The following is a 27,150-nucleotide window of genomic DNA, read 5'->3' as shown; positions in this document are numbered from 1 at the left end:
GCAAAAATACACTTTGCAAATGTTCACACTTTTGACCAAAAGGTTAGTGTTTGCTATTGTTTATTGTTACAAGCACCCCAAAAATCATTGGGCGTTTCCTTACCAACATGAAATCATTCCGATGAAATTTCTCCATAAATTGAAATTTAAAGTTTAATATGAAACAAGTGAGTATTGTCGAAAATATTTTCCTAAAACGTCTGTCTTGTTAAGTATGCCGTATTGGCCTGAATATAAGACGATGTTTTTTGCATTGAAATAAGACTGAAAAAGTGGGGGTCGTCTTATATTAACAGTCTAGACGTTATACCCATTCACGACGCTAGATGGCTCCAGATATCATTGAAGCGATGTTCTGTCATGACAGATCTCAGCTACTCTCAAGCTTAACCAGTTTGCATTATTTTATTGCAATGTTTTTCATTTGTCAGATTTGTTTCAAGACTACAGTTACAGTTAGACTTCACTTTGATGGTTAATGCAGTTACAGTGCCTTGCAAAAGTATTCGGCCCCCTTGAACCTTGCTAGCCTGGCTCTGCCAGACTATTCTCCCTGTATTTTTCAAACACTGAGAGAAATAGTCTGGAACCCCTCCCATTAACGGCCTTTTCGAGCAGATACAAAATCAATCGACAAATCAGATTCGTTTATTTGCGTCACGTGTTCTTCACAAGCAACGTCACTCTTGCGCGTCGACAGTCGTCCCTTCAGCAACACAGACGGTGAACGGCAGAGCCGAGAATATGTTCCAATCCACGGTAAAATCAGTTTTAAATGACCAAAAACACATCGACACGAGTCACTGACAACAATCTGTCTCGCGCTAGCCATGTCGAATAAACTCCGCTCTCTTCGTATGTTTACTTCCGCGCGCAAGTCCGTCATCCTGAAGTCGCCATTTTTCTAACGTCACGTCTGCCCGTCGCTGATTGGTCCACTCCGCTGTCTGTATGCTGTGGCTTGCTCCGCCCTGGAAATTGTTTCCGTGGGAAGGGTGGCCAGACTCAATAGCTGGAACAGCGTTGAGTCTGGTGTACCAGGCTAGAACCTTGCAACCTTTCGCCACATTTCAGGCTTCAAACATAAGGATATAAAATTTTAATTTTTTGTCAAGAATCAACAACAAGTGGGACACAATCGTGAAGTGGAACAAAATTTATTGGATAATTTAAACTTTTTTAACAAATAAAAAACTGAAAAGTGGGGCGTGCAATATTATTCGGCCCCCTTGCGTTAATACTTTGTAGCGCCACCTTTTGCTCCAATTACAGCTGCAAGTCGCTTGGGGTATGTTTCTATCAGTTTTGCACATTGAGAGACTGACATTCTTACCCATTCTTCCTTGCAAAACAGCTCGAGCTCAGTGAGGTTGGATGGAGAGTTTGTGAACAGCAGTCTTCAGCTCTTTCCACAGATTCTCGATTGGATTCAGGTCTGGACTTTGAGTTGGCCATTCTAACACCTGGATACGTTTATTTTTGAACCATTCCATTGTAGATTTGGCTTTATGTTTTGGATCATTGTGCTGTTGGAAGATAAATCTCCGTCCCAGTCTCAGGTCTTGTGCAGATACCAACAGGTTTTCTTCCAGAATGTTCCTGTATTTGGCTGCATCCATCTTCCCGTCAATTTTAACCATCTTCCCTGTCCCTGCTGAAGAAAAGCAGGCCCAAACCATGATGCTGCCACCACCATGTTTGACAGTGGGGATGGTGTGTTCTGGGTGATGAGCTGTGTTGCTTTTACACCAAACATATCGTTTTGCATTGTGGCCAAAAAGTTCAATTTTGGTTTCATCTGACCAGAGCACCTTCTTCCACATGTTTGGTGTGTCTCCCAGGTGGCTTGTGGCAAACTTTAAACGAGACTTTTTATGGATATCTTTGAGAAATGGCTTTCTTCTTGCCACTCTTCCATAAGGCCAGATTTGTGCAGTGTTCGACTGATTGTTGTCCTATGGACAGACTCTCCCACCTCAGCTGTAGATCTCTGCAGTTCATCCAGAGTGATCATGGGCCTCTTGGCTGCATCTCTGATCAGTTTTCTCCTTGTTTGAGAAGAAGGTTTGGAAGGACGGCCGGGTCTTGGTAGATTTGCAGTGGACTGATGCTCCTTCCATTTCAATATGATGGCTTGCACAGTGCTCCTTGAGATGTTTAAAGCTTGGGAAATCTTTTTGTATCCAAATCCGGCTTTAAACTTCTCCACAACAGTATCTCGGACCTGCCTGGTGTGTTCCTTGGTTTTCATAATGCTCTCTGCACTTTAAACAGAACCCTGAGACTATCACAGAGCAGGTGCATTTATACGGAGACTTGCTTACACACAGGTGGATTCTTTTTATCATCATCGGTCATTTAGGACAACATTGGATCATTCAGAGATCCTCACTGAAGTTCTGGAGTGAGTTTGCTGCACTGAAAGTAAAAGGACCGAATAATATTGCACGCCCCACTTTTCAGTTTTTTATTTGTTAAAAAAGTTTAAATTATCCAATAAATGTTGTTCCACTTCACGATTGTGTCCCACTTGTTGTTGATTCTTGACAAAAAAATTAAATTTCATATCTTTATGTTTGAAGCCTGAAATGTGGCGAAAGGTTGCAAGATTCAAGGGGGCCGAATACTTTTGCAAGGCACTGTATTACAATTTTGTCGTTCTATCACAATAGATTGGTTTATTTACATTTCAAAAACCAGAAGCCATTCATTTACGAATGTGATTGCACTTTAGTTTACATATTTAAATGTTCAGATAGTAAGATTCGAATGAGGCAAAATAACATGCTTTTTCTCTCAAATATATTGTTATAAACATTTGTTTCAGATTTACTGTAATTATTTTCTGTGTAAAAATTAATTTGGTGTTCAAAAAGTCTTTTTTCAAACTTGAGTCTTGAAAAAGAGGGGGTTGTCTTATAATCAAGGTCGTCTTATATTCGGGCCAATACGGTAATTTCTGAGTAAAATATATGTAAATACTTTGTTCACAATGCAGATGAATGGTCATCATTGTTATTAATGCATTCACCATTACTTCTATAGGCGGATCAGTTTTCAGACTTCCACATTCGCTCTGTGCTTTGTGTTCCTATATGGAACAGCGATCACCAAATCATTGGTAAGTGAACAATCAATTAAAGTTAATTTCCAAATATTGTTAATGCATTTTGTGGTCATAGAGATGCAACAGTTTTCAATCCTCTAGGTAGAATATACTGTACACAAGATGCTGCCGTATGAGTGAATATGTACAGCGTTTGTGGGCCTAATTGGTCACACGTAATTACTTTGAATCGTAATTGGTCCTGTGCTCTATTTATGTTGCTTGAAGACAAATTTCAGTGAGAGGGATTATATCGGAGGCTGAATGTTTGTGATTAGATCCAGTCTACACTCCGGTGGTGTTCTCTCATTGTTCTCTTTGTGTTTGCGAGTCAGCCCGGGGCCGACACCACACTGACACTGCGATAAATCATTGAGCCTCTCCCTACTGGTGTTGGTGCTAAATACTCCTGTGAAGAGCGATAATAGCAACCTTCAAAATTTCCAAGATCTCACACAGGAGTTGATTGTGTTAATTGAGTAAAAAGGGATTAAAAAAAATAAACACACACAAAAATGTAACCCTTTTCCTCGTGGGACTCTGTTGTTGTAAATTGTATGAATTTAGGGCAAACTAAAGTAGGTTCTGTAAGAGATTGGCACACTTAACTCAAATAAGACACATTAGCAAAAGAAAATGTATGTAACAGCCTGCATGAAATGTGCAGGGTCATTACTCAAAGTGTAAAACAACACAATAGCAGATCATTAATGGGCTAGCTCGTGGGACAGCAACCCATGGCTCTAGAACCACATCTTTAGCACTGCCCTTGTGGCTCCCTGGAGCTTTTTCAAAAACGTTTAAAAAAGGAGAAAAGTAGTCCTCATTTGGTCTCAATATTGGTAGGCACGATTTAACAGTTAACCTGCATGTACACTTTTTGCTGGGGACGGGACATTAACAAGACCAAACAGATTGGGTGAACGGGGGTCAGGGCTACATTTCTCACCAATAAAAACCTAATTAATCGACAGACTAAATGATTAATGCAAAATAAGTTTGTATTAAGCAAGGACTATAACTTCGCTTGCTAATTCCCATTAGCAGTTCTGGGGTTCCTGTCTATCCGTCCTGGGAGTGGATCTCTCCTGACTGTGGTACTCCCCAAGGTTTCTCATTTTTCTCCCAATTGACTCTGGAGTTTTTGGAGTTTTTCCTTGCCGGCATGGAGGGTCTTAAGGATAGGGGATACCCAGGACTTGAATTGTATCTATTCATCTTTGTTGCTTCATTTCTAATTGTGTATCATATTGCCTCTGTAAAGCCCTTTGAGACTTCTGTTGTGATTGAGGGCTATACAAATAAAATTGAATTGAATTGAACTGAATTATTACTATTAGGGCTGCAGCTATCGATTATTTTAGTAGTCGATTAATTGATGAACTAGTTAGTTCGAATAATCGAGTAATCGGATAAGGAACATAAAAAATTCAAATACCTGAGCTGAGCCTCAAACGGTATAAAAAAAAAAAAAAAAAAAGAGAGAATCTACGCACAACAAAAGAACAATTAGCTAACTTACATAGCAAAAGTCCGCTAGCTTAAATGCTATAAAATGCTAAGGTTTTTTTTTTTTTTTTTTTTTTTTAACAATGCTCTTAACAAATTGTTCAGACACATATTTCTACAAAAACGGCTAAATGCAGTACTGTGCAAAAGTTTTAGGCAGGACACCTGCCTAAAACCTTAGCACAGTACTGTATTTTTTTTTTTTTTAATTATTAAATTTATTAGGATCATGGAAGCTTCCACTTGGGGAAAATATATACATACAGTATATCCTGTATATACATAATATAATAAAAATATACAGTACTGTGCAAAAGTTTTAGGCAGGTGTCCTGCCTAAAACCTTTGCACAGTACTGTATATCTATACACTAATTTACAAATGCATTACAAAAACATTAGCTCAAACAAAAACAAGCTTACGTTGGTCTTAACAGGGAGCTGTTGGATTCAGCCATGTGAAATGAGGCAGACCAGAGGGCATTGTATCCGCCCTAATCAATAAAACTATGTGCAAACACTTTCAAAATAAACCATTACAATGCCACTTTAATTAGACAAATATTGGAAGCAGCAACATTTAATTCGAATATTTTTTTCTAATCGAATACTCGAGTTAATCGATTAATCGTTGCAGCACTAATTACTATTGACTTGTACTGTACCAACCTTCACACCCCAAATTTATAACGTCTTAATCTGATAATTCTTCTTAAATCTAGTCGAATAATTTTCTCCATCTTGTTTTGAGTGTTAAAGGCTAGTTGACAGATTAATGCGTCAGATTCTTCCACTTACCATAAGTAAATATTACTATTCGTTCTTATTAAGACCATACATAAAGTCAGTCTATTTTCATCTACTGTAAATCAAGGAAATGTTTTGAACTGTGTATTCTTGAATTAAGAACATTTCTGACAAGCAAGCTTTTTTTTTTTTAATATTAAATATACAAACCTTTTGCTTAAAATAAGTCTGTTTAGCTTATTTTCAGCTAGCTATTTTTCTTATTTCAAGAAATCTAAGTGATTAAAATTTACCTGAAGCACTGGCAGATCATTTCACTTATTTCTAGTAGATTTACACTGAAAACAAGGGAATTAAAGTTATTTATTTATTTTATTATTATTATTTTTTTTAGTTTTAAGGAGGTGGGTTTTTGCAGTGCATATGTATTGGTTCAGGTGATACACGGTTCAATTCAAACCTTTGTTTTTAAAAAACGACTAAAGAAACATTTTGAAAACTTCCAGATAAATGTCTGGATTTTATTAGCAAATTTAAATCGCATTATTTGAAGATAAATTATATTAACATACACAAGAAATACAAACTTATTAATCATCTATTAAGTATCCAGGAATGCAAAAAATTAAAAATTTGTCTTAATACCACTCAAAATTGTCTGTGTAAATAAATCAAATTTAACAAAAAAACTTCTTAGCCAGGGAATAACAAAAATAAATAAAAATTGAGCCTTCCTTCAGGTAAAACACAACTGCTTTTGTCGACAAGCACAGCCAAACTCAACAAAAAAATGAAAGCTCCCTTGGGCATATTTAAGACCGCATAAATAAAATAAAAATTAAGACTGAGGAGAACGTGGTAAACCTTGGTTCACTACATTTCTTACAGTTTAATTACCGTTAACAGAAGAAAACATCCCGGAGGATATTTCTCTGGAGTTCGAGAAATTCGCACAGATTAATGTTATGCTAACTCTGATGCAGGTCGGACTTTCAGTAGCAAAATGAGTGGTGTGTTACACACATTGACGTTTTTACATTACTTACAGGTCAAGTCATCAGCCTATCAAACGTGCGTTTGAGGGCAAAAAATGGACTGGCACATTCAGCAAGTGAAAAGGGGTCAATCTACTGTAAGCCTGAAAATAATTAAAGTACTGTAATTCACTTAATAATGGTGGATGTCAATTCTATCCTTACAACGTATGGGAAGACAAAATTTCCTATATAACTGAAGTCACTATATAATGTCATGTCCCTACCCGTCCCTATCCAAACCTATGCCCTTGGTCCCTACCAATGTTGAGACCAAACCTTGATTCCCTTGATCACACGCATTGCGAAACTTCAATAAATGTCAATGAATGATTAACAAAATAATTAAAACATTAAAAAAGAAAAAAAAGTTTTCCCTGATAAATTAACACTGGGTTACATGTGCTAAAGATTTCTTTTGTGTAGGTATTAATGCATTCGTCAAGGACAGGAAGCAGGGAAAAAAGAGACCACAATAAATAATTGAAAAAAAGTGCAGTGTGTGGGTGGTACATGACGACCTGAGGTGAAAAAAAAAACACACAAACAAATCAACGGAAAATGAAATTCTTAAGTCAAGGATACTTTGGATTCACTAAAGAGGGAAGGTTTTTGTGTTGTCTGTCAAGGTAACTAAACGCTCATTCAAATTGAAATCCAAAGAAATTCTTCTGCTATTATTACAGCAACAATAGCAAGGTTAACTTTTGACCAAATTAGGGCAGATTATTACAGCACTTCCTGTGGAACTGTAAGGGGAAAAAATAGCCAATCGCTGTCAAATGTTTGAAAATAAAGCTGGCTAATTTTAGAAATAACTTCATATCCAATTATGCCCTTAAAAATGTAGATTTGGGAATATTTTTTAAATTTTCTTTAAAATTAGATGATTTTTTTTTCGTCTAGTACATGTAAAATTTTATAATAATTTTAGGGCTGTCAAACGATTAAAACTTTTAATTGAGTTAATCACAGCTTAAAAATTAATTATTCGTAATTAATTGCAGTTCAAACCATCTATAAAATATGCCATATTTTTCTGTAAATTATTTTTGGAATGGAAAGATAAGACACAAGACGGATATATAGATTCAACATACTGCGCATAAGTACTGTATTTGTTTATTTTAGCACTAAATCAACAAGATGGCATTAACATTATTAACATTCTGCTAAAGCGATCCATGGATAGAAAGACTTGTAGTTCTTAAAAGATAAATGTTAGTACAAGTTATAGAAATGTTATATTAAAACCCCTCTTAATGTTTTCATTTGAGTAAAATTTGTAAAATTTGCAATCAAAAAATAAACTAGAAGGTCGCCATTGTTGATGTCAATAATTACACATTTCTCATGGTCATAAAATCAGTCGCACCCAAGCGCCAGCAGAGGGCGACAAAACTCCAAAAAACACAAGTAACAAGTGCACATGACCCTGTGCTGTCATTTCAATCTGTTTTAGCGGGGCATGTGCGTTAATTGCGTCAAATATTTTATCGCGATTAATTTAAAAAATAAATTACCGCCCATTAACGCGATAATTTTGACAGCCCTAAATAATTTTTATTGCCCTGCGTTTGGCTGGCAACCAACTAAGGGTGTACACCGCCTACTTCCCATAGTTATCTAGGAAAGGCTGGACCCTCGTGAAGATAAGCCACTTGGAAGATAAGTGAATGAATATTGTGTATACAGTATCTGTACAATGCTCCTGGTAGTTCCATTTGCTGAGTCACACAGTTATAAAGACATCCTACAGTCCTTCAGTTTATTTCTAACTTCACATTTCTCACTTTTGGATCAATTTCTGAGACATATTCTGGGCAGTTTTGGATATATGTCAGCTGCCACAACATACTTGAATGAACACATCCCTCTGGCCTTTTTAGCCCCTCTCAGATTGCACCTCCCGTGTTGTGGAACACATCAAGCCCATAAAATGTTACACGGTGGGACATGCCATAATTGAACACAATTAAATCATGACCATACATTCTTCAAGTAGCTTGCCCTGAGGAGGCTCCAAGCAGCTACAGGTAGTCCCGGGGTTACGAACGAGTTCCGTTCCTATGCTGGTGGCGTAACCTGAATTTCCATGTAAATCGGAATTAACCCTTTACGTACACCTAAATACCCCCTAAATCTCAAAATAACTATCCAAAAATATGTTTTTAAATCATATTTATAACAAAGTAAAAAATAAGGCTAGGTTCATACTGTAGGTCTTAATGCACAATCCCGTTTTTTGTCATATCTGTTTTTTTGGCATGCCTGTTCAAACTGCCTTTGTCGATTAAGCCGTTCAAGTATCACGCATGTGCACTAATTCGCTGTCCGAGATGCGCTGAGCAAACTGACCTGCATGCGTAAGAACATCAAAACAAATGACTACACATGCTGGCTCAACGTCATTCAACAGTGATCATATTTTGATTTCCAAAACGACGACACAAATAACAAACATTAATAATCACTGTTTAGTCTTACATTGAAAAATTATATGGATTGACCCGCTGTGTGTGCATGACGCACACACACACAGTGTATCACAAAAGTGAGTACACCCCTCGCATTTCTGCAGATATTTAAGTATATCTTTTCATGGGACAACACGGACAAAATGACACTTTGACACAATGAAAAGTAGTCTGTGTGCAGCTTATATAATAGAGTTCATTTATTTTCCTCTTAAAATAACTCAAAATATAGCCATTTATATCTAAACCCCTGGCAACAAAAGCGAGTACACCGCATGGGAACTACGTACATCCCTAAATGTCCAAATTGAGTACTGCCTGTCATTTTCCCTCCAAAATGTCATGTGACTCGCTACAGGAGTGCTGTCAGCATTGCTGCAGAGATTAAAGAAGTGTGGGGGCGGGGGGTCAGCCTGTTAGTGCTCAGACCATACGCCGTACTCTACATCAAATTGGTGTGCATGGCTGTCACCCCAAGAGGAAGCCTCTTCTGAAGACGGTACACAGAAAAAACCCCGTAAACAGTTTGCTGAAGACATGTTAACAAAGCACATGGATTACTGGAACTATGTCCTATGGTCTGATGAGACGAAAATTAATTTGTTTGGTTCCGATGGTCTCAAGCATGTGTGGCGGCAACCAGATGAGGAGTACAAAGATAATTGTGTCATGCCTACAGTCAAGCATGGTGGTGGGAATGACCCCCCCCCACCTCTTTAATCTCTGCAGCAATGCTGACAGCACTCCTGTAACGAGTCACATGACATTTTGGAGGGGAAATGACAAGCAGTACTCAATTTGGACATTTAGGGATGTACGTAGTTCCCATGCGGTGTGCTCACTTTTGTTGCCAGGGGTTTAGATATTAATGGCTATATTTTGAGTTATTTTGAGGGGAAAATAAATTAACTCTATTTTATAATTATTATATATAGTATAATCTATTATAAGCTGCACACAGACTACTTTTCATTGTGTCAAAGTGTCATTTTGTCAGTGTTGTCCCATGAAAAGATATACTTAAATATCTGCAGAAATGTGAGGGGTGTACTCACTTTTGTGATACGTTGTATGGACAGTTAGCCCCGACTCTCGGCCGTGTAAGCAATCTTGAAATATTGCTTATTTGGATCACAGACAGAAAACCGAGCATTCTCAGACTTACCCCCCCCCCCCCATTTTATCTTTTTATGACTATTGTCAAGCCTGACACTTCAGTAAAAGCCGCGTTCAAGCTAGGTGCTAACGCTCAATTACTACCATAGTGCCCTGTCTCTCTCGCTCTTTGCTCACATAATTGCTGCATGAATTCCGATTTGGGGGATTCGACAGTTCAGACCGCAGCCACATTCTGGAAATATGTGACCTGGATCGGATTTTAAATGGTCCACTTTTATGCGACTTTTCCCGTTCGGTCCGTCAAGTTACAGTGGGATGAAAAAGTATCTGAACCTTTTGGAGTTTCTCACATTCCTGCATAAAATCACCATCAAATGTGATCTGATCTTTTTAAAATGGGAATGGGAGTGGATCTCTCCTGACTGTGGTTCTCCCCAAGGTTTCTCTTTTCCCACTGGGTTTTTGGAGTTTTTCCTTGCCGCCATGGAGGGTCTAAGGATGGGGGATGCCCAGGACATGAACTCATCTAATTCATCTACTGTATCTGACTGTGTATAATATTGACTCTGCAAAGCCCTCTGAGACAACCTTGTTGTGATATAAGGGTATACAAATAAAATTGAATTGGAATTGAATTAAAAATCAAACAGGTGTAAAAACAGTGTCTGCTTTAACTAAAACCACCCAAATATTTATAGGTTTTCATATTTTAATGAGGATAGCATGCAAACAATGACAGAATGGTCAAAAGAGCTGTCTGAAGACCTGCGATCAAGGATTGTTGATTTGAATAAAGCTGGGAAAGGATACAAAACCATCTCTAAATGTCTGGATATTCATCAATCGACAGTCAAAGACGTTGTCTACAAATGGAGAGAGTTTGGCACTGTTGCTTCTCTCCCAAGAAGTGGCCGTCCACCAAAAATGACGCCAAGAGTTCAGCGCAGAATACTCAGAGAGGTAAAAAAGAACGAAAAAGTGTCTGCTAAAGACTTAGAGAAATCACTGGCACAGTCCAATATCTCTCTGTCTAAAAAATAACATTGTTGCTCGTTTAACATTCCCAAAAAGGCACTTAGACACTCTACAGAAGTTTTGCAAAAATATTTTGTGGACTGATTAAAGTAAAGTTGAATTGTTTGGGAGTAACACACAGAGTCATGTGTGGAGGACAAATGGAACAGCTCACCAACATCAACACCTCATCCCCACCCTGAAGCATGGTGGAGGGTGCATCATGATTTGGGGCTGTTTTTTTCTCTCAGAGCCTGGACAACTTGCGATCATTAATGGAAGAACGAATTCAAAAGTTTATCAGGATGTTTTGCACGAAAACCTGAAACTGTCTGTCAGACAGTTGAAGCTAAAAAGAGGATGGATGCTGCAACAACAAAATGATCCAAAACACAGAAGTAAATCAACTTCAGAATGGTTTCAGAAGAACAAAATACACGTTCTGGAGTGGCCAAGTCAAATTCCAGACTTGAACCGGACATTACGTCAATTTTGGTCGGCAGCGGCAAGCCAACCACACATTTCCGAAGGTGGATGATGGACTGTCCCTTCCTCGACTGTAAGATCCAATAGCAATTTAATTTCATTATATTTTCAGTTAAATTTTGCCATCGTTCCAGTTTGCTATGTTGACAATTGCGATGTTTGTTTACCGCTTTTCATCTTACTGCAAAGAAAGAGGAAATGATGTTCGGCCCGCCATGATTTTTACGTCATCTTTGCACTGTAACCCGGGAATTAACCGGCTGCTTTCGTACATGCCGCGTCCTGGTTAAATCCCGGACATTATACTAGGACGTGACCTGGGTAATGTCCGTGTCATGTCCATGTCAGTTGACCCGGGCTAAAATGGCGGATGAGACTCCGGCGTCGTAAAGTCGAAATCACGTAAGTCGGGTATGTTGTAACCCAGGGACTACCTGTATTTAGTTAGCTAGTCTCGGTGGGCGCTGATCATAAAACTAAGAAAAAATGTACTGGATGTGTAAAACACCACCCATTATAATGTCTAAGTTAATACAAATACTGCACTCACTTTGGATAAGCGGTAGACGATAGATGGATGGACCTATGAGGGTTCGGGATAATGTTAGCATATGCACTAATGCTAATAAAACTTGACAGGCATCCACAAAAATAGGTAATATTTGTCCACTAAAGCTTTTTTTTTTTGTTTTTTAATTCAGCATGTCATGAATTTTAATGTGTTTTTACATTTAAAATGTTGAGGCATACCGTTGCTTAAAGCTTTGCTGAATGTTTTCCAAGGTTAGCATGCAAATTGCCCTTCCGTCTAGTTCGTGTGAACATGGCAAAAACCCAACTGCAGCCACTGTCATTATGTGTAAAGTGCATAAAAATGAGATACTCAGGACTCTCTCACCTTCAACTGAAATGGTACTTCAGGGAGCGCATAGGCGCTTCCCCTTACACCGAAGCCAAGCTCCAACAGTCCCCTTGAATTTAATCAATAAACCACAAGTAACTGCTTACACTGGCACTTGCAAATTGCTTGCCCCATTTGTCAAATTGTACAGTGGCTGATAAACATCTCACCTCCCTGTGAAAACACGTGACCTCTACAGTATATCCACTTATCATTAGCATATTGCTTGCTTTTCACATTAAGATTTGAGTTGTTTTTTTTTCTTGAGGTGTTGTTTTGTTGCTGATTAATCGCATTAATTTTTGCTGAATTAAAATAGCTACTCCTCTGACATTCGTGAACGGATCATAATTAAATTTAGTAGGTATAATCTTGGTTTGTATACGCATCGATCCTCAGAGCTCTAATTCAGTTCTTTTTTTTTTTGTCTCCAGGATGACTAATTGCATTCATTAATTGTGGACTTACTTCTGCCTGTAGGTTCGAAGTTAGCCAGTAGAGGGAGCCGGGTGGTCGTAGTTCATTTTGAACTTGCTCTTTTAGCATACAGTGATCCCTCGTTTTTTGCGGTTAATAGGCATGTGTGATACATCATTGGAAAGCTTAAAATGTCATTTTTTTTTAAAAGGAGGGCATTGAAAATTTTATTTTTTTTAAACAGTAAAACTCTATCTGGAGGCGAGAGAATGAAAGCAGACGCCATGACTTTAACGAGATATTATTGCGTACTTACCTTGTTCCGATCCAAAAACTCATGTTTTAATAACAGCATGTATCACTGAGTGTCAAGACACAGCTGTGAATGGCCACAGCTGGATTTATTTGGGATTTTATGGGTGAAACATGGTAATGTAACATGGGTCGCGATGCAGAAATCTCAGACATCAAGGAGTGGTCGAGATTTTCTTTTTCATATATTTACCCTTTTAAAAGTTTTTTTTGTTTTAATTTTTCTTTGTTTGGATCGAGTATTTATCATCTAACATATTGTAGAAAATGTGACAGTAACAAAAAAAATACAATGAAGCGATAGTTATGAAGTAAATATCCGAGACTTTTTTACAGACACCATTATTTTTATTGTGACGTAAGTTCTTTAAAAGTTTAAAGAGTAATTTAATTACTGATTACGCCTAAAAAAAGTCACCTAGTTACTTTACTGATTACTTTATTATCAAAGTAACTTAATAACCGGTACTTTAAAAGTAATTTACCAGTAACTGTTTACCAAATTTCCTCTCTTTGTTGCCTAAACATAAGAATGACAACAGAAAATTGTCATCGCATGTTTCCGATAATTGAATTTAAAGGGGAAGATCAGAATTTTTCACAAAAGACTTAATCTTCGACTTAGCTGGTGTTTGATTGATTTGATTTCAACCATCACTGACTCGCACTAGCTTAGCCATTCCAGAGCCCTGAAACTAACAAATAACTGACAAACTGCATGGAATTTGTTGAAATCAACTCCACTGACTAATTAAACCCGCTAACTCAAAGACTAAGCCTAATGTCAAAAACTCTGAATTTCGGGTTAGGTTTTAGGGTTAACAGCTATCAGTACCAGAATAAAAGAATGCAAAATGACTGCACAATAATCAACAACACACAAATGAATGCAGTGGAGTCCACAGTGCAATAAACACAATGGTCGGGGCGGGCGCGGATGCGCGCTCACAACCCGGAAGTACACCGTGCACACACGCGGTCAATTTGGCCACAAAACGTGGGGGTAACTAAGCACTTTACACTCAGTTGGACTTACAACACATCTCAAAGATGCTAAACGAACATGTCACCTCACTGCATAAATGTACAACACGGATATGATGTAAAAATTGGTTACCGACTTCGCGAGGATGAGCGGGTGCGCCGACTACCCGCCGTTGCAACGGCAAAGCTACGAAACCACCGCGCGTGTACTGGCTCCAACCTAACGCTAGAACCCTTCAGAATGAAGGAAAAATACTCACATTCATTCATGGACACACACATTAACATTCCCTCGCACATCTCAAAAAGTGGCTGCACTCGGCTTGAATATGGTGTCCCAAAACACTCAAGACCAAAACAGGAAGACTTATGAGAGGTTACCATGGAAACGAACACATAGCGGGAACCTTTCTAACATTTTCTATTCAAAATGCTCTTCGTACATGACTACAATATTCTCCTTACATTATGAATGAAATATTTATTGTCATCATCATCATCGGTATCATTGACAATCATTGACAATTACAAATGTGATATGATTTGCCTGAAGGAAGGAACCGAAGAAGAAGACAAAGCGCACAGATGGGAGGAAGCATACGCTTATCAGTTTCCCGTCCCCCCATACAGCTAAAGACGCACAATCAGACATGGTACAGTTACATACATCATATGGCCACAAACTGTACAATAACACTATCAACAATCCGGGTTTACAATAACTCAGCGTCCAGTCAAGCAGCTCGATTGCGGTTGTTGACACAGCAGTCTCTTGCACAAGATTAGTGGTCTGAATTTCAGGGCGTACAAGGTTATGGCTTTGTCATGTCCCTGACATTCTAGCATCTATTTGGTGTGGGAACATTTTGTTGTGGCTATGTATGTGGCGTAGCCACAACAAAAGCCACACATGTTGCATTATGAGGCAATAACAAAATAGTAACGCACAGACATTAATGAAACTAACTTTAATCAGATTACTGGTTTGGAAAAATGAATGCGTTAGATTACTCGTTACTGAAAGATAGCAATCAGATTACATTAACACGTTAACAGAACAAACACATAATCAGATTACAGTAACACTCATTCTGAGATACTCACATTTGAGTGGCTAAAATACAAAGTAATTCTGGCAATAATAAAGGCTATTTGTTTCCAGGAAATACTGGCTAATATTTCGGTTTTTCTTAACTATCGCACATCGGGAAAATGAAATTCTGTGCCTTTTCATTTTAATAAACAATATTGTTTCATCATTTGGTCAAGGTCTTGTCTTGCGCTTTAATTAAATCATAGCTTTCGAACATTTGACTGACACACTATGAATGATGCATATAATTACTTTACCCTGAGTTCATAACAATATATTTCAGTTGTATATTCCTGTTCAGTGTGTTTTCTACTTTAATTAGGCACTGAGAGAAGCCAGTTAAATACTCCAAAGGCTTGTTCCCACTGTGTTATTGTTGACACTATTAATGGAATATTCATTTCGCACTTGTCCTTTCCACCAGCATGTAATCTTGCAGTCAACAAATTCCCAGCATAAATTTATGCAAAGAGTGATTTTGAAATTAAAGGGAGTCTCTTAAATACATATTGCTTTTTCCATTTTTTTCTTCGAAATATGTGGTATAATTCCTAGTCGTACAACTAGATTGCAGGTTTCACCAAATAGTCATTTTAAAATCTTATTTCTCCTTGGACTTTTTCAAACAGGTGTTGCGCAAGTGTTGAATCGCCTTGATGGGAAACCGTTTGATGACGCAGACCAACGTCTCTTTGAGGTATTGCTCTCTCCTTCATTATTGCTCTCTCCTTCATTAATTATCATTTAATTTCGTCACTGGTAGAAACTGTTTTGATATTTCATTATTTTCTTTCTCAGGCATTTGTGATCTTTTGTGGCCTGGGCATCAACAACACGATTATGTACGACCAGGTGAAGAAGTCCTGGGCCAAGCAATCAGTGGCTCTCGATGTAAGAATGCAGTCTCCATATATGAATAGTACATTTACCTACAATTATTCATACTCTGAAGGAGGGCTGCAGCTTTCGATTATTTAGGTAATCGATTAACCTATCAAATAGTTAGTTAAAAATAATCGCATAGTCGGATTACAGACATTTAATGTGATGCAGATTTTTGGGGGGGAATATGTGAAACAAATAAACAAGTGTTTATGCTGGCAATAATACTTATTTTGGCTTGCTAAAATTACTTTATTACTTACTTTATTACTTCATTTAGATTATTTTCAAAAGCGCATTAAATGCGAATACAAAATATAAATTACTGGGGGTTTCTTCAAACTATGCAAAGATTGCACTTTCATTTAACAAGAGCAATAAATGCATTTAAAAGTAAATTAAAATACCTGAACTTAGCCTCAAATGATAAAATAAAAAAATATACTATATCTATGAATGAGGACCATAGTACAACAAAAGAACAATTTGCTAACTTGCAAATCAAAAGTTCGCTAGCTTAAATGCTATAAAATGCTAATGTGTGTGTGTGTGTGTCTTTTTTTTTAACAATGCTCTTAACAAATCGTTCAAACACATATTCCCACAAAACATCTGCTAAGTATACTTTGAAACTAAATAACGGATGCATAAAAACATAGTTCAAACAAAAACATACCTTATGTTGGCCTTAACAGGGAGCAGATGGATTCAGCCTTGTTAGATGAGCTATGGCATATTCACTATTGCCACTGGAGGGCAGTGTATCCACCCAAATAAATAAAACAAAATGCAAACACTTTCAAAACAAACCATTACAATGTCACTCTAAACAAATCCTCAAAGAAGCAAAATTTGACTCTAAGCTTTTTTCCAATCAAATTACTCAAGTTAATTGATTAATCGTTGCAGCACCATTCTGAAGTTTGTTAAATAGAATGCTTCAGCTGGAAATGGTTTGTTTTTACTTAAAAAAAAAAAAAAAAAAAAATTTGCAAGTGTCCCTCTTAGAAAAAAGGTAGAGGTCTGAAATTTCAATCATAGATGCATTTCCACCTTTCAAGAAATAATCCAAAAAAATCTGGAAATCAAGTATGATTTTTCAATAATTTATTTGTAATTTACTGGGGTTCATAAGTATTTGTACCCCTGAACAAATCAGTGCTAGTATTTAGTGCAGAAGCCTTTGTTTGCAATTACAGAGGTCAGACGCTTTCTGTAGTTCTACACCAGGTTTTCACATACGGAAATTCCTCCACACAAATCTTCTCTAGATCTGGTCGGTTTCAGGGCTCTCGTTGAGTAACACGAAGTTTCAGCTCTATCCAAAGATTTTATATTGTTTTGTGGTCTGGAGACTGGCCAGGCCACTCCAGAACCTTGATATGCTTTTTACACAGCCACTCCTTGGTCAGCTTGGCTGTGTGCTTCGGATCATTGCCATGTTGGAAGATCATGCCACGACTCATCTTCAAGTCTCTGAATAAGGGAAGGAGGTTGTGGCTAAAAATCTGATGATACATTTCACCATTCATCCTCTGCTTTATACAGTATAGTCGTCCTGTCCCCTTTGCCAAAAAGCAGCCCCAAAGCATGAGGTTTCAACCCCCATACTTCACAGTGGGGATGGTGTTCTTGGGATTGTATTCATCCCTGTCTTTCCTCCACACACGACAAATAAAGTTTGCACCAAAAAGTTTTGATTTGGTCTCATCTGACCACATGACCTTCTCCCATGACCCCTCTGCATCATTCATATGGTCCCTTGCAAACCTCAGACGGGCCTTCACATGTACTGCCTTCAACAGGGGAACCTTCTGAGCAATGCATGATTTTAAACCATTGCATCGTACTGTCCTACTGACAGTACCCTTTGAAATTGTGCATCCAGCTCACTTCAGGTCATTGACCAGCTCCTGCTGTGTAGTTCTAGGCTGAGCCCTCACTTTTCTCATCATGAGTGATGCTCCACAAGGAGAGATTTTACATGGAGCCCCAGTCCGAGGTGGATTATCAGTCATGTTTAGCCTTTTCCATTTTCTAACAGTTGCTGCAACTGTTGATTTATTCTCACCAAGCTGCTTTCCAATTGTCCCATAGCGTGTTTCAGCTTTGTGGAGGTCAACATTTTTCCCTCTAGTGTCTTTCGAAAGCTCTCTGGCCTTGCCCACGGTAGCAGTTGGATTATGACTGACTGTGGGGTGCACAGGTGACAATATTGAGCTCAAACAGGTGTTGGGTGGGTGGTTACTCATGGGGTAAAGGTGGACTTTTTTAAGGTAGACTGACAACTCCTGTCATAATTATTGCTGATTCTCAGGGGTACAAATACTCCAGTAAATTACAAATAAATGATCTAAATAATCATACAATGTGATTTCTGGATTTCTTTTTTAGATTACGTCTCTATGAGTGGAAATGCATATATGATTGAAATTTCAGACCTCTACCTATTTTCTAAGTGGGTCAGCTTGCAAAATCACAAGGGGTGCAAATACTTCTGTTCCTCACTGTATAAGTAAAATAATTCAGGGTGTTGTTTTTCAACTCAGAATGATTTTTTTAGTTGGAATTTTTCTCGAGAAAAAGTGCTGATGTCAGTCTGTAGCTTTAAGTCTTTTTTTTTTTTTGGGGGGGGGGGTAATTAATGAGAGCTTTTGATATCACAGCACAGTAAAGCTATCTTTAACCTGTTTGTCAAGAGAGGAGTGGTGATACCACACATTAAGTAATGTGGAGATAGCGCCTTGCAGTGCCGAATAATGATTACATGAGCAACTGCAGGTCTGTGCAAGATATTTATCTTTGCTAATAAAGGGAACTTGACAATGAAATCAAGGTTGACAGAGGCGCGTTCACTCGGAGGCGAGATGCTCTCAACCAAAGCGGTGTCATTCCAATGTGCAGGAATACACTTCTTAGCGACTCACTGCGAACTTTAATGAATTGAAAAATTGTATGTGTGTCGCTCGTGTCGTTATTTTTCAGGTGCTCTCCTACCACGCCACTTGCTCCAAGACTGAAGTTGACAAATTCAAGGTAAATGTCATTTACTACAGTTGCATGGCAGTAAAGAAAACCTACTTGTATTACAACCGTTAGGTCATCGAGCTAAATAAAAAAAGTAAGGCTGGAAATATAATTTTTTTATTTAAATTTATATTCAGCTGCGTGTCTTGGTTTTGTTCTTTTGCTGCTCAGTCAGATGATGAAAAAGGTACCAGGACCATGAACCTTGGTGGAGGCATTGAGCATTGGCCAAGGGGAAACCATTATTTTTTCAGGAAGATGATGTACATGCAGTAACTCGTTAGACTTGAGCATTGTTAGATATTACATTTTTTCCCCCTCATTAAATTTTACATGGATCCTTAAAACTGGCACCATTCTTTATCTAGTTGGTGCAGACTTTGCAGGTATTGTTACAGCATATTTTACATTGAAGCTCATTCGGTCTCTCATCTGTTAGAAAAAGTGCAGGTCTGTGACCACCTGACTGCACCCCCACATCTTACCACTATCTATCCGAAAACCAAAATATTTTCCATCAGCCTGCCAATAGAAATCAACCATTAAATTATAGCAACATAGAAATAGGGCAAAATATTTGTCGTTGCTATTATTTATACACAGTTTACTTGGAAGTTGTAAGGTTATGCAGTACAAAAAAAAAGAAAAAAAAAAAAGACTTTAATTGTACTACTTAGACTCAGTAATGTGTAGTAATTATGGATGTACCGAAAGTAAAATTTCTTTTGAAATCAGCATTAGAGAATAGCTTAGTTTGAGCACTTTTCCAATTTCTGATGAAAAAACAGAGAAATTGAGCTTTTTGTGAAAGCATACATTTCAAACATAACTTTGACTTTAACACAGCTGTTTTTGCTTTAGTTACATCCCAAACATCTGAATAATGTTTAACTTTTACAAAATAACATATACAACAAGACAAATAGAGCTTTTGATAGCAAAGTAACAATTTATTTACACATAACTAACTGAGAGATGACCCTGTTGTGGCCGCGATAGTCGGGGTAAACTTTTCCCTCATCGCTGCCTGTCTCTGCTTGGCGATCAGCACAGACTCAACGTCATCGTCCGCTGCACTGGTGGTCCCAGTCGTTCTGCTCGGTCGTCCCATTGCCTGGCATCCCGGGCTTCCTCCCGGTTGTTCTGCTCGGTCGTCCGCCGCCTGGCATCCTGGACGTCCATTTGGTCAAGGGCGTAGGTTTGGTCTTAATATTGGTAGGGACGATATAACAGCATAACCTGCATGTACACTTTTTGCTGGGGACGGGACATTAATAAAACCAAACATATTTGGTGAATGGGCATGAGGGCTACATTTCTCACCAATATGAACCTCATTAATTGATAGGCAAAATAATTAATGCAAAATAAATCTGTATCGACCTATACTAACTTTCACACTGCGAATTTATAACGCCGTAATCTGATAATTTTTGTTAAATCTAGTCAAATAATTTTCTCCATCTTTTTTTTGTGTGTTAAAGGCTAATTAACAGATTAATGCGTCATATTCTTCCACTTTAAGTAAATATTACTATTTGTTCGTATTGAGCCCATACATCTAAAAGTTGTTCATTTTTCATCTAAATCAAGAAAAAAATTCTTTCAAATACTGTTTTGAACAATATTCTTGATTTAAGAACATTTCTGACAAACAAGTTTTTCTTTTAAGATTAAATATACAAACTTTTTCTTAAAATAAGTCTGTTAAGCTTATTTTCAGCTAGCTGTATTCTTATTTCAAGAAATCTCAGTTAGTAAAATCGACTTGAAGCGCTGTAGCAGTAGCGAAATTAGTGGAATATTCCCCACCTCCACAACATTGACGTATTTTTACATTACTTACAGTGGCTGCTGCTAGCAGAAAAAAACTTCTAATATCCCTCGTCTTTGAAGGGGGCGGGGGAGGCGGCATGTTGTATTTCTGTCAGGCTGTGAATGGGTGTGGGGGGGGTCAAGTCATCAGCAAGTCAAACGTGCGTTTTAGGGAAAAAAATGGACTGGCACGTTCAGTGAGTGAAAAGGGGTCAGTGTAAGTCTGAACATAATAAAAGTACTGTAATTCACTTAATAATGGTAGTATCAATTCTATCCTAACAACATATAGGAAGACAATCTAAATGACCTATATAACTGAAGTCGTTATATAATTCAAATAAGGTTGCTTAAAAGTTGGTGGAGATAATTTGAGCATCCTGAAAAATTGGTAGTGTTATGTCCCTACCGTACCTATACAAACCTACGCCCTTGCATTCGGTCTACCGCCGGTGCCTTGGCCGTGCGGCCAGCCATTCGTTCCGTTGAATCAGGTTGCGGGTTTTACCAAATGTGCTACTGCCCCCCTGTGGCCAGTTTTATTGCTTTAAAAGGAATTTTAAGCGTTGTGCTTTGGAGCTAAGTTGAATCTGAACCCAGAGATGTCTCTTGTGAAAAAAAACGTAAAAGTCGTATAAATATGTCTTTGGGACACTGAAACAATTAAAAATAGAACGTATTGATACATTTTTTGGGAGCAAATGAGTTAAGGACTTTCTAGACCAATTTTCCAGTTTTTCCAGTACCTTTTAATGAATATATTTTTTTACGATCAGGCGGAAATAAAATATGGCGCCTTGTCACAAGTATGAAAAAAATCTTACAAAATGTTCTAGAAGACTTGCTGGCGCCGTCAAAGAATTCTGTTCGGTGGATGGAAACACACACGTCACGGCCGATGAAACCTTGATAAATGCATTTCTTGGATGTTTGGGACACTCAAAAAATGGGTCTCACGCGACCAATAGCTAAGCTAAATGAGTTCTGGATGTACGTTTGTGTGGAACTGTGGTTCACAACAACAGCAAAAAGACTAGTGAAGCTTTTTACAAGGTTATTACAATCTCTCCTACTCCTTTAAATAACACTTGCTTTTTTCTTGTGGAACTAGTGGAATCGATCGAGAGGCAGGCGAACTCGAGCGAACTGGCTCCTAGCCGGATTAAACAGTGACTGGCAGAGGAGGTGTGGAAATCGCTGAAAAAAATTGAGAAAAAGAGGAAGTAGTCGTGCCATAAAAGTATTGTACTAAACCACAGCAAATGCACATGTATGCATTGAACTCGAGGCGACTCGGGACAACAATGCAAAGAAACTACAGAATGAGCATGTAGCGGCGAAGAAACACATGTATTTTATTTTCCTTCATTTAATCATTTATATATTTCTTTAATACCTCAAAATACTTCAAACCGTGGACATGTTGCCTGTGAGCCAGTAGCGTTAGCAAAACAACATCAGCAAGTGTGTTGCTTCTCGCCATATATTGATTACGTCATCTCAATAGGACTAAGGTTCCTCATACTTTTCGGTGGTAAACTTTCGGTCTTCAAAATGTCATATTTGTGTGGGTTCTCAGTTCTTTTTTCTTTATGCAGCACCTGATTGAGCCGGATTGGCGGGGTAATGCGACACACCTGTGCTTGATTAGGGAAGCTCAGTATTTAAGGAAGCCTGTCACCATCTGCAAGTGTCGGACTATTGCTTGCTATTTGTCTTGCTTACCGCCTGTGCGTTCATCGTCATCCTTCGAGTTTCCCGACGTTCTACGGTCGTATTTCTGGTTTGGTCATCTTTACTTTAGTGCTCTTTTGGGCTTTGTAGTTAGATTCTTGTACTCTGTTATATTCATGCATTCTAGCGTGCTCCCTTAGTTGTACTTTGTTAAACTCGCATTTTTCGCGTGCTCCCTTTGTTGTATTTTGTTATACTCGCGTTTATTGGCGTGCTCTCTTAGTTATACTTTTGTACTCGCATTTTTGGCGTGCTCCTTTTGTTGTACTTATTAAATACAAACATTCGCTCTACCTGATCTCCTGGTCTGTTTTTGGGATCCACATCAACGGCTTGCCGTTCATAACACAAAAATGAAAATCGATAATGTTTTTATAGCTATTTTCGGCCGAAAGTTTTCGGCGCCGAATTTTCGGTCACATCTCTATTAGTAGTATTAGATGTTTTCCACAGAGGCTAAAGAATATATTGCTATGAGTATTCTTTATGTCTGACTATTTGTGTTTCAGCACCATATGAGCTCACAGTTTCCTCAAAGAATTATGGATAGATGCTAACCATTAGTCCGTCTATGGCATTTCCTCTATGTTAGCATTGCGATAAATACTGTAACGTGTCCCTAAGACACCAATGTGCTGTAAAATGAAGCATAAGTATGGTAACATTACCTTTTAATTGAATGCAAATACGAATCATCTTAAGCCAAGATTTCTGATGCCTCTATTTGTTATGTATGAAAGTATACAATTGTTTAGACAATGAAATGAACATTTTAATTAAGTTATTTTTCATTAGATGATAATCTCTCATTAATTCCCAGCGAAGGAATTATAGATGCACAAGCTTCCTCTACTGCTTCCTGTATTAGCCCATAGAATACATACATATATTATACATAAATATAGATTTCCCAATGAAAATCAACCAGTTGCAAAACATTAAATACCAATCAATGTACATTTGCTACATTCATTCTTTATAAAATATAAAACATATTTATTTTTAATTGGCCTGACATTTCTGAAATATGGATATGACCTATTTTCTCGCAGTTCCAAGTGAAGTATTTTCCCGTGTGACCATTACAGCAAAATAGGAACCCATCTTTTTTTCCCCTACTGCCTGCCTGTGTGATCTCTTCAGCAATGTGCTCTGCATCATCACCCCACCCCCAGCCGCCGCCACCCCAGCCCCCTTCTTTCATAACTGCTCTACATATGGATCCTTATTGAGTGCGCTTATCTGCAAGAGCCATTGGTGTCAGTAAATAAACCTGGCTGACATTTGCGAAAACCTGGAGCTGAGTCTTAAGAGAGAGGTCAAAATACATCAACATCAGTGCAGGAATTGGGGGGGGGAACTCAAATAGATGTACTCCAAACATGTTTGCAGGATTTACTAAAATGAGGTACTGGTTTATCCGCATTAAATGATCATCATCTAGATGTTGAATAGAGCTAAGGAAACACTCGTTAGGCCACACTTCTCTATGAATATGATTAATTGGGATCATTTATGTGAAATGCTTGACTAACGATGTCACATTTTGCTTCTAATCAGCTGTAAAAGTAAACAGTGAAATCTGGTTTTAAGGCCCCCTCATTAAAGTGAGCCCTCAACACATCCTTTGACCTCCGCAGTCTCCTGAACTCATTTCCTCTCTCCCCCTCGGTGTTTCACGCCGCAGGCCGTCAACATCCCCCTGGTGTGCGAGCTGGGAATTGACAAGCTCTCCTTTGACGATTTCTCCCTGGACGTTGACGCCATGATAACGGCTGCGCTGAGAATGTTCATGGAGCTGGGAATGGTTCCCAAATTTAAGATCGACTATGAGGTGAGGGTTATTTTAAAAAAAGGAATTGTTTTACATCCAATACGTTTGATCACGGTTCTCAGGCACATGCACAGACACCTAGTGGTACTATTACACCAGCCCTTTTGGAAAAGTCCCCTTTATTCATCAATATTTACTTATTTGAAAAAAGACACAAACTGTCACAACCCAGATAGCAAAATGTAACTTGAGCGGACTTGGGCCAGATGTACTATAAATTCATAAAACGGATCCTCCCCTGTGTCTTTTTGAACAATGGGCCAAACTGAGTATGTATTCATTTGCCGGATCAGCAAACAGTTTTGGGCCAGAACTGGTCCAAAGTAGCAGATACGACATTAATGTATGGCCCGGATATGGCACACATATTACCCAATCTGGGCCAGCACTGGGCCAGATGTAGTCCAGATTCCCAGATAGCAAAATATAACTGGAATAGACATTGGCCAGATGTTAATGCAAATTTTCGCTCCATTTCGCAAAACAGATCTGCCCCAAACTCACTTGCCGAATTAGCGAACAGTTGGGCCAGAACTAGTCCAAAGCAGCAGAAACCAATATGAATGGCCCAGATAAAAAGATTTCATTTGGAACAAGCAATTCCACATTAAAGATGACCCATTTTTGGACAGTAAACAACATCTTGTATTTGTTAAGGTTCTAGAGTGTTTACGGGGGACCCAAGCGCAGACAGGAGGCAAACCTGCAGTTTATTTTATTTATTGACGGTTAGATGGAGTGACGGATTGTGTCCGAAGAATCCGGTGGGCAGTTCGGTGATAGAACAGGTGAACGGCCAGGCAGGCGTTCTAAAAGGCAAGCAGTACAGGAACTAGGGAAAAAAAACAAAATGAGTATCAGGATTACAAGATTCTTTGTTAGCTGAAAGCTGGAGTCACAAACTCGTGATGTTGAGTTGTTGATCTGGTGCTGATGTAAGGCCAAGGACCGGTTTAAGTAAGCTGCTGACGATGATCACCGGCACCTGGTCCCAGGCTCACCCGTCTGTCCAATCCTGCAATCTAGGCAGTGACACACATAGAGTACTGTGCAAAAGTTTTAGGCAGGACACCTGCCTAAAACTTTTGCACAGTACTGTATATTTTTATTATATTATGTATATACAGGATATACTGTATGTATATATTTTCCCAAGTGGAAGCTTCCATGATCCTAATAAATTTAATAATTAAAAAATATATATATATACAGTACTGTGCAAAAGTTTTAGGCAGGTGTTCTGCCTAAAACTTTTGCACAGTACTGTATGTGACAGCATAGTGACACACAAGGAGGAGAAGTGGGGCTCAGGTGGCAGGGGCCTTAACAGTATTCAAACATTGAAACCATTTACAGCAATACGGAGTAAATGCTTACTCCCTCCATATGTTGTTCTGCAACAAATTTTGAATTACTGAACTTGCAGACATGGCAGAACACTTGAATACATCGGTCATTGAGAGAGAGCTCAAGGGTTTCACAAGTTACCTAGCACAGGGGTTTTCAACCCAGTCCTCAAGGCACACTGTGGGTCCTGGTTTTTGTTCCAGCCGATCCAGCAGAGACAGTTGAACCAATGAGGCTTCTGCTAAAACAAGCCACACCTGACTGCAATCAACTGATTGCACTTGTAAAACACCAGATTGGGGAAAAAGTGTTGTCATCTTGTTTGGTAAGAATGAAATCCTGCACCCACAGTGTGCCTTAGTGGAATAGGTTGGGAACCCCTGACCTAGCAGCCTCAGGTTCTGAGCTGTTGACCCAGGGTTGACAAATATTTGTCATTACAAATGATTTAATGATAAAGGACTATCAAATAAAATACTGAGTTGTGGACCGTATAAAGAGAATATAAACAGTATAACAGTACTGTATAACAGTATGATAAATTGAAGAAAACGGACCCCAAATTTAATACTGAAAACGGTTTTCATAACATGTTGGCCATATCCGGGCCGTACATTAATGTGGTTTCTGCTACTTTGGACCATTTCTGGCCCAAACTGTTTGCTGATCCGGCAAGTAAATCCATGATGAGTTTGGCCCATTGTTCAAAAAGAGACTGGTGTGGATCCATTATATGAAATTGGGCCGAAATTTGCAGTACATCTAGTTATATTTTGTATCTGGGTAATGTTAACGCTTGTTTGAATAACTTGTTTAACAGTCAAGCAGTGACTTCAAAACGTGATTATAACTTTGAATAAAGCACTTCTCATAAAAAATTGCTGTCCGCCAAGATGTGCTCCTGCGTGTTCTTCTGTTTAGTGTCGCAGCGCAGAATCCCGCTTTCACGGTGTGCGTTGCTGTGACTTCACACGTCGACCTTTAAATACATATTTTGAGTGCATCCGGTCTGCACAGTCCGCCCCAGAACACTGCGTAACCCAGGGGTATCGAACTCCGGTCCTCGAGAGCCCCTATTCAGCTTGTTTTCCACGTCTCCCTCCTTCAACACACCTGAATCAAATGATCAGCTCATCAGCAAGCTCTGCAGGAGCCTGATAACGATGTTGATACTTTGAGTCACGTGTGTTGGAGGAGGAGGGAGACATGGAAAACAAGCTGGATAGGGGCTCTCGAGGACTGGAGTTGGATAACGCTGGTGTAACCTATGATCTGGCCAGTCAGATTGACGATCCTGGCAGCATCTGGCGCAC

The 27,150-nt window shown here is 38.6% G+C and overlaps 1 protein-coding gene across 3 annotated transcripts in view; it reads left to right on the top strand.

Moving 5' to 3' along the window:
• Positions 1-27,150, top strand: part of pde11a (phosphodiesterase 11a) — an 84,622-nt gene that overhangs the window by 21,655 nt on the left and 35,817 nt on the right. For all 3 annotated transcript variants that reach the window (XM_057853277.1, XM_057853279.1, XM_057853278.1), the window contains 5 exons: positions 3,046-3,121; positions 15,828-15,895; positions 15,997-16,089; positions 19,066-19,116; positions 24,344-24,490. In XM_057853277.1, coding sequence (XP_057709260.1) covers positions 3,046-3,121; positions 15,828-15,895; positions 15,997-16,089; positions 19,066-19,116; positions 24,344-24,490 — 435 coding nt within the window. The remainder of the gene's footprint in view (positions 1-3,045; positions 3,122-15,827; positions 15,896-15,996; positions 16,090-19,065; positions 19,117-24,343; positions 24,491-27,150) is intronic.

Source organism: Corythoichthys intestinalis, chromosome 12, assembly GCF_030265065.1.
Source record: "Corythoichthys intestinalis isolate RoL2023-P3 chromosome 12, ASM3026506v1, whole genome shotgun sequence".
Classification (NCBI taxonomy): domain Eukaryota; kingdom Metazoa; phylum Chordata; class Actinopteri; order Syngnathiformes; family Syngnathidae; genus Corythoichthys; species Corythoichthys intestinalis.
This window is presented reverse-complemented; position numbering and strand designations above follow the sequence as displayed.